This window comes from Chrysochloris asiatica, unplaced genomic scaffold (assembly GCF_000296735.1).
Source record: "Chrysochloris asiatica unplaced genomic scaffold, ChrAsi1.0 scaffold00091, whole genome shotgun sequence".
NCBI lineage: Eukaryota > Metazoa > Chordata > Mammalia > Afrosoricida > Chrysochloridae > Chrysochloris > Chrysochloris asiatica.
In genome coordinates, this window is record NW_006408609.1 from 2,452,272 (window position 1) to 2,460,371 (window position 8,100).

Genomic DNA, 8,100 nt, shown 5'->3' on the forward strand with positions numbered 1-8,100 from the left:
AAAACATTAAAAAAAAAATAAAGGCTAAGAGAAATAATGTAAGATCTAGGTGCAACAGTTTCTGTCTAAATACTCTTCTATCCCTCAATTCTTGCTCTAAAAGCTTGTAAAGCCACCTTCAGCCAAAGTCTGTGAGTGCCTCAGAAGCCACATTGAGAATTGAGTCCTCTTCCTTGTGGACTTCCTCTAGTTGCAGCTGCATGCCAGCAGTTTTACTGAGAGAGGCCACAGATGGGAATTTGCTGGTACTTAAGTCCTGTTTTTCTAATTAGGGGTGGTTCATTATTAGAATGAAACATGTGGCTAGTCACACCACAGCAAGAACAAAACCGATTGATCTTGACTCTAGTATGTTTTTCCAGGAGAGGATAGAACATAGCACTTCCTTGCAACTGGATAAAAATTGTTGTGAGGTGATTTCCAAAAACTATTCCTATGCCTTTTCTGTAATGAATATATCATTTGCATTGACCATAATTTCTTAACTTAGGCTGGTTGATTTAGTAATTTCTAGCATGTGTTCCGCCCCAGATTGAAACAATTTCTTTTTTAATTTAAAGGATGTTAACAGTGGATCTTCAGCTTTTTAAATCTACTTTCTTAGACTCACTCTGATTCTATTATATGTTTTTTATATATTTTGTTTTTGATATATTTTTACAATTAAAATCATACTTTTTTTTTTTCCTTTCTGTTTTTCAAAGCAAAAAACTCCTGAGTTAGAAAGTTTTCAAGGAAAAATTGGGAAAATAATAAAAAATATTTTGGTGTTTGCTATCTCATGCTGTTTGGTCTTTGAATTCTTAGTTACTGGTAATGAAAATGAACATGTTTCTTTGTTATTAATAATCAATTCACCTTCTTAATTCCTCACTTAGATACCTGGCTTCTTATGTTCTGCTACTTGTCATTATTTATGAATTGACTCTATGACAGTGGGCATGGTTAGGTTTGGTACTCTGAATATTTGATAAAAATATACAAAATATGAAACCCTTAGTATCTAGGGGAGAGAATGGAAAAATTCATCTTAGGCCTTTCAAGACTGATAGAATTGTTAAGGGTGATATATGCCAGGACAATAAGAAAAATGTGCAAGGCATAGTCGAGTCTATGTTATGTGCACAGTCATTCCAACAAAGGGTAACTGAGAAGAGGAAGCGAGACTGGAACCACACCAGCATAGGCCTGGTACTCATACTTTATGAATAGCCACCTGCCCCTCAGCCCATACTTAGTACAGTAATAAACCAGCGCAGAAGCATCTGGCTTAATAAACACTGCCATGTGAGTGAACAGTCTCCCAAATAGCATGGAAAAAATATGACTATTGAATATGCCATGACTTATTTTCATGTACCGTACAACTTGAAGCTGTCTCAGATACCAAAATCCCACTGCCATTGAGTAGATTCAGATGCATGGTGGCTGTGTCTATGGTTTCCAAGACTGTAAATGTATACTGAAGCAGACAACCTCATCTTTCCTCTGAAGAGTAGCCGATGGGTTTAAACTGCTGACCTTGAAGTTAGCAGTCCATTGTCTAACTCACAGTGCAAACAAGATTATTCACTGATGCTAAAGGATCATATGAGAAAAGCATTTATTGACCCATATAAATCCAGACTACACGTATAGTATTTGAGGAAGGATGAAGATGTTTTTATTCCAAAGTATTTTTTGACCAAAAGTTATTTCTAAAAGAATACTATAAAATGTATAGCTTCCTGTGTTTAAAAATATGTCATATCTAAAATCAGAAAACTGGAGCATTTGGATAGTTGGTCTATTTCAAACTATGGAGAATATTCAAGTGATGTCATTCTGTGATAAGCCGTAATAAGAATACACTTATAGGAACAGTGGTTAGAAACACTTCTGTTCTTAAATAATCATTTTTTGTTTCTTTTGTCAGTAATCCTGTTAGTTCTTCCCGCAATTATTTTATCTGCACCTGCTTTTCTGATGAAAACTAATAATTCCATTGTGCCTAAAACATTTCAGTGGACAAGTACAAATTATATATATTCAGTAATTTAATGCAACAGTGGAACTCTAATAGATCGTATCTGTATCATATTGTATTTTAGGTTCCAGCAATTAAATAATAGAAAGGCACTCTAGAAAATATGTCTACAGCTCATTTGTTTTAGATGATAATCTATAATGCAATTAATTGCTGCAGGAAGGTCACTATTAATGATATGACTTGTAAAATTCATTTATACTTTTATTGCTTTTTTTGGCTATTTATTAGCAACTAAACTTGGGAATCCTTTTTGTTTTCTTATATTGTCCAAAGTTCTGTTTAAAATGACTGAATAAATTTCTTTGTTTATATATACATATATGAATTTTGAGATATTTATAGAAAATAATTAACCTGTGGTTTATAGAAAAATCTGAAAGACCTGAAATAAAAGACTTGAATTTTCTTTCTTTTCCAGGGAGTCAAGGGCATAAGAAAGGGGCACGAACACCCAAAGTACCAAAACAGGGTGGTATGAACTGGGCAGACCTGCTTCCTCCTCCCCCCGTGCATCCTCCTCCACATAGTAATAGCGAAGAATATAGTATTTCTGTGGACGAGAGGTAAGAGGAATCTAAGCACAGATGTAAGTAACAATATATGATTCCTTAGAAATGTCTTTTCAGTAATTGTTAAACTAGGTCCCCCAAACGGAACTGATTCTAAGCTCTGTGAACAGTTATTTCTAAATATAAAACAATATTGATAGGTCAGCAGAACTGTAAAATACAAAGCCCTCCTGTTATTGTTGTTTACCATCGAGTTGACTCTGATCCATGATGACCCCATCAGTGTAGCATAGAACTACTTTCAAAGCTGTGACCTTTCAAAAGCAGATTGCCAGCTAGTCCTGTCTTCCAAAACACCTCTGAGTGGGTTTAAAACACTAACCTTTTTGGCTAGAAGTTGAGCAATTAGCTGTTTGTACCACCCAGGGATTTTATAAATCCTCTTAGGTGTTGTGCAAACAAAAAGAAAAAGGAATCTGTGCATTGGAAGATTCTTTTTTGAGCTGAATATCAGAAAGGAGCTGTAGTCTCTTTTAAATATAGATATACTACAAGGAACTTGTACTTAAGGAAGCAGCAGTCAAGAAATCAAACGATGCATTGCATTAGGCAAATGTGCTGCAGAAGACCTTTTTAAAGTGTTAAAGAGCAAAGATGTCAGCTTGAGAACTAATGTGCGCTTGACCCAAGCCATGGTATATTCAATAACCTCATATGCATGCGAAAGCTAAACAGTAAATAAGGAAGACCATAGAAGAAATGATGCTTTTGAGTTATAGTGTTGGAGGAGAATATTGAAAGTGCCATGAGATGCCAAATGAACCAATAGATCCATTTTGGAAGAAGTGCAGCCAGAGTGCTCCTTGGAGGCCAAGATGGCCAAACTTTGTCTCTCATACTTCAGACATATTGTCAGGAGGGACCAGTCACTGGAGAAGGATATCATGTTTGGTAAGGTGGAGGGTCAGAGAAAAAGAGGAAGACCCCCAACGAGATAGATTGGCCAAATAGCAGCATCAGTGGACTCAAGCGTGTCAATAATAGTGAGGTTGACCCAGGATCGGGCAATGTTTCTTTCTGCTGTGCATAAGGTCGGTATGAGTTGGTACCAACTCGATGGCACTTAACAACAACAACAAACAAGGAACTTGAAAAAGTTTGTGGAAAATTTCAATCCCATTTTCCATGAACTTTTTGAAGCCCTCTTGTACAGTTACTGTTTAGTCAATGACGCAGCCCCATCTGTGTCAGAGAACTGTGTTCCACAGTATTTTCAGTGGTTGCCTTTTTGGATGGAAACATAAGGCCTTAGTTCAGAGGCACCCCTGAGTGAACTTGCAGTTCCAGCCTTTCAGTTACAGTGGAGTACATTGACCATCTGCACTACTCAGGGACTCCATATTTGTGGTGTGCATTATCATTTTGTGGTTTTCAAATATCAGAACTTTTATACTACTTCTTCTCAATTTCCATAAAATCATTGTGTGGATTTAAGCCGTAACTACAATAACCTTAAACCTGTGCTTAGATATAATCACATTGTGCTGAAAACTGTTTGCAGCCATCTAAATTTTACTGAATTATCTTTCATACAACTTTACTAGTGTAAATATTTCATATGGTGACAATGAGAAAGGTAGTATACTTCTTTCCACTCCAAAATTTGTAGAACTGAACATGATGACTCCAAGGTGAAATGTAACAGCTGCTTCACTAGTAGGAGGAATTTATGAGAATTCACTGAACAAAAAACAAGCACAAATTGTACCAGAAGATATAATCTTTTCACTGACTGTTATAGAAATAATCGTACTACTTTCCTTCTCCCCAAGAACACATTTTTACAGTTCCAACTATGTCCTAAATCAGAGCCTCTGTACTCCTATATTCTAAGAAGCATTTTATAAAAGTTATTTCTATGTTACATAGTTTTTCAAATGACTATTTTTGTACAAAATAAATAAAAATTTAAAATATTAATCTTCTACATTATAATCCATTTTTTGCTATTTTAGTCTACAAAATGGGAATAATATGGGATCAGTAGATACAGATTTTTTTTTTTTTTTTTTTAACAAAAAGAAGCTATAGGGTTTACCACATGCTACAGGATTTGTACCCCAAAGGGAAGAACTGCTTATGGACAGATTTCGTGATGTTAGGCTTTTACTCTTGACTTTAGACAAATAAGGTTCTCAACCAGCCAAGATGCAATAGAAGAGGGGTTTTATGGGCACTGGTACCACACAAATGACAGCTTTTAGGGAACTGACATGAAACACATGGTAGGGGAGTGAGAGGTAGGGGAGTGAGAGGAAAAGTAAGTGGAAGTCTGATGATAGAGTGTCATCAGTGTCTTATCTGGAAGTTTATATTTTATTCTCTAAGCATATACTGTTGTCGTTAAGTGCCATTCTGTCAGTTCTGACTCATAACAACCTGTATGGGGTTTCCAAGGATCAGCTAGTAGGTTTGAACTGCTGACTTGTGGTTAGCTGTCCCATGCTTATCTTACAGTGCCACACTGGGACTTAGAGAACCACTTATTTTTATGGAACAACTTAATGGCATGAAAGTGATGTATGTTGCAGTAAAGTAATTTTGGAAGCAATATGAGGATTAAGAAGGTAAAGGTGCCCAGAGGCAAAGAGATCAATTAAAGTTATTGAGTAGTATATTTCATATATATAAGGGCATAGATTCTTGAGACTTTTTAGAAGAGAATAATAAGTCAGTGACTATAAGATTTCTAATTTGGGTATGTGGACACGTTGCTATTGGTTGTTAAATGAAACCAGAAAGAATGGTAAAAGAGAGAGAGTGGAATTTGGAAAGTAATGGAAGATACAAAGAAATCATGTTCTTTGAGCATCCACTTTTTTGAGTTCAGATAAACCAAGTTAGGTTGTAGAGAACAGACAAGAATGGTAACAGGAGCTCAGTTTATATACTGTATTACTTCACTGCCTTTCTAATTAAAAATCATATGCTCTAGGGTAAAAGAAAAGAGAAAGGATGAATGTTCCCCCAAATCCAACTGGGTTCCCAAAAAGCTCTAGCAGAAAAACAGAGAGCAGATGTATTGTTTAAAGATAAGTTTTTCATTCACCACCCTAAATGTAAGACAACTGATTTATTTTGTGATCAACTGAATAAATGGTGATCCATCTTAATTCCAAAGGAAAATGGGTATATTGGACTAATTAAATTGATTTACAATGTATCTCCTTTGCAAACAATTTCAAAAGTAGTTTTTCTCAGAGTCTATAACCCCACCCCAGAGAGTCATCTGTAACACTACCCTTGAGTCTTTCTTTCAAGAAAATTTTGAGTTGGAAGTATAAAATATATAACATATCTTGGAAAGTTGTTGTTAGTTACGATCAAGTCCATTCTGACTCATGGTGATCCAAGTATGCAGAGTAAAACTGAGCTTCATAGAGTTTTGAAAGCTATAAACTTTCAAAAGCAAATCACCAGACCTGTTGTTTGAGGTATCTCAGGGTGGGTTTGAACCACAAAATTTTCAGATAGTAGGTGAGTGTTTAACCATGATTGCCATATTTGGGAAGTTCTGAGTGTGTTAAATAGATTTCTTTACTGCATGACTGCTCAGAGTCTATGTGAGTTGTAATCTCACATATAAAGGAGTCCTGGTGTGGCTCTGTGGGTTAATGCTCTGAACTGCAAAGGGAGATTGAACTACAAGATTGGTGCTTCAAACTCAACAGCTGCTCCTCAAAAACCCTACACAGCATCGCTATGGGTCAGAATCGACTCGATGACAATAACAGCAATCATCTCACATATTAGAGTCTATAATACTTGAGTTGTAATCTCTCAAAAATGTATAGTAATTCACAAGCCTTTGTGATAATGGGCTTTTTCAAAAAAACAAAAACAAAAAACAATACCTTCTTAACATGACCCAGAACAATTCAAAGCTGATTTTGTACTTATTGTACAAATAGTTTATTTGAGTAAATTGAATTAAGTCTACATGTTCTTATAATTTCTTTTAGTTATGACCAAGAAATGTCATGCCCCGTGCCACCAGCAAGGATGTATTTGCAACAAGATGAACTAGAAGAGGAGGAAGATGAACGAGGCCCCACTCCCCCTGTGAGAGGAGCAGCTTCTTCTCCAGCTGCCGTGTCCTATAGCCATCAGTCCACTGCCACTCTGACTCCCTCCCCACAGGAAGAACTCCAGCCCATGTTACAGGACTGCCCAGAGGAGTCTGGCCACATGCAGCACCAACCTGACAGGAGGTACGTTGTTGCTAGCATTTTTTTGCTGACAAATAAAGGCAGTTTCCACTTACAAATGGCATTTGTTTACAGCTATTCCATGAAGTAATTTTCATGTCACATGGGCCTTTTCTTATAGTATCATCAAACAATAAGTCTAGGCCATTAACATGTCAAGTAATATTGTTCACCGGCACATTAGATTAATCGATCCAATTGAACTTGCATCCATAAAATAATATGCATTATTACTCACCCACTTATGATAATTACATTAAAAAACACGTGACAAACATGTAATAAATATATGACTAAAATCTTGTGACTTCTTTTTGATGGTCTTATTTTGAGCAAAATTGTTAGCTTATATTTGTCTCTTCTTTGATTAGGAAATGTATTTTCTCCTGTCTTTTTAAAACAAAGCTGCATAATGAGTTGTTGCCTCACAAATGTAATGTTGCAGAATAATGAATTTGGTATATTCATTTTGTCTTGACCTTGCATCCTTTATTTTGGTTGCAAAATTTGATTAATGACTTTTTGTCCCCAGTTACTGAAAACTTATGATTGTATATGTTTTAGATTTTTCTGACCTAAATATTAAGCATCACTAACCAATGTATTTTGTTATATATATTTGTCATTTCTAGCACATAATAGCTATTACTGCATCATGTTAGGTCTTCCCTCACTGTTGATGATTTTATTTGTATTTATTCTATTGCCTTTGACATGTTATGTTATACATACATATTGTTGTCTGTATTTTTAATACGAATTGAAGTAGAGTCTATAAAATGCCTCAGATTTTCCTTCAGTATTCTTGAATGCATGATAAATTATAGCTTATAATGCTTAATTTTGTTTTTTATCTTATTCTTAGATTAAAACAGAGTTTTTAATGTCTTATTAACCATGCTATAATCAAGAGGGCATGTTGTTGTTGTTAAGTGTCAATGAGTCAGTACTGATTCACAGCGATCCTGCATAGGTTTTCCAAGGAGCAGCTGGTAGGTTTGAGCCGCCAACCTTGTGATTAGCAGTTCAGAGCTTATCCTACAGCTCAGCAGCAAGTAGGAAAATTCAAGACATATTTACTCTTTAAAGAGAAAGAAATAGTTTTAGCCTTGGTCTGTGTATTCATTATAAGCAGAAGCGGCCAGGGAAGTGTTGAGTTGCCATATATTTAAATCGTTTTCTTTAGCAACAGTGAAGTTTTCTTTATTTGATATTACAAAATCGGACGCCCAACCCAGTAGATATGGGAAGACGTGAGGCATGGGCAGCTCGCAGTTTTATTCCCTTATCTTGA

At 35.7% G+C, this 8,100-nt stretch overlaps 1 protein-coding gene across 3 annotated transcripts in view; it reads left to right on the top strand.

Annotated features, from left to right (window-relative positions):
• ROBO1 (roundabout, axon guidance receptor, homolog 1 (Drosophila)) overlaps positions 1-8,100 on the top strand; it is a 1,434,915-nt gene that overhangs the window by 1,379,659 nt on the left and 47,156 nt on the right. For all 3 annotated transcript variants that reach the window (XM_006866438.1, XM_006866439.1, XM_006866440.1), the window contains 2 exons: positions 2,448-2,592; positions 6,561-6,809. In XM_006866438.1, the coding sequence (XP_006866500.1) occupies positions 2,448-2,592; positions 6,561-6,809 (394 nt within the window). The remainder of the gene's footprint in view (positions 1-2,447; positions 2,593-6,560; positions 6,810-8,100) is intronic.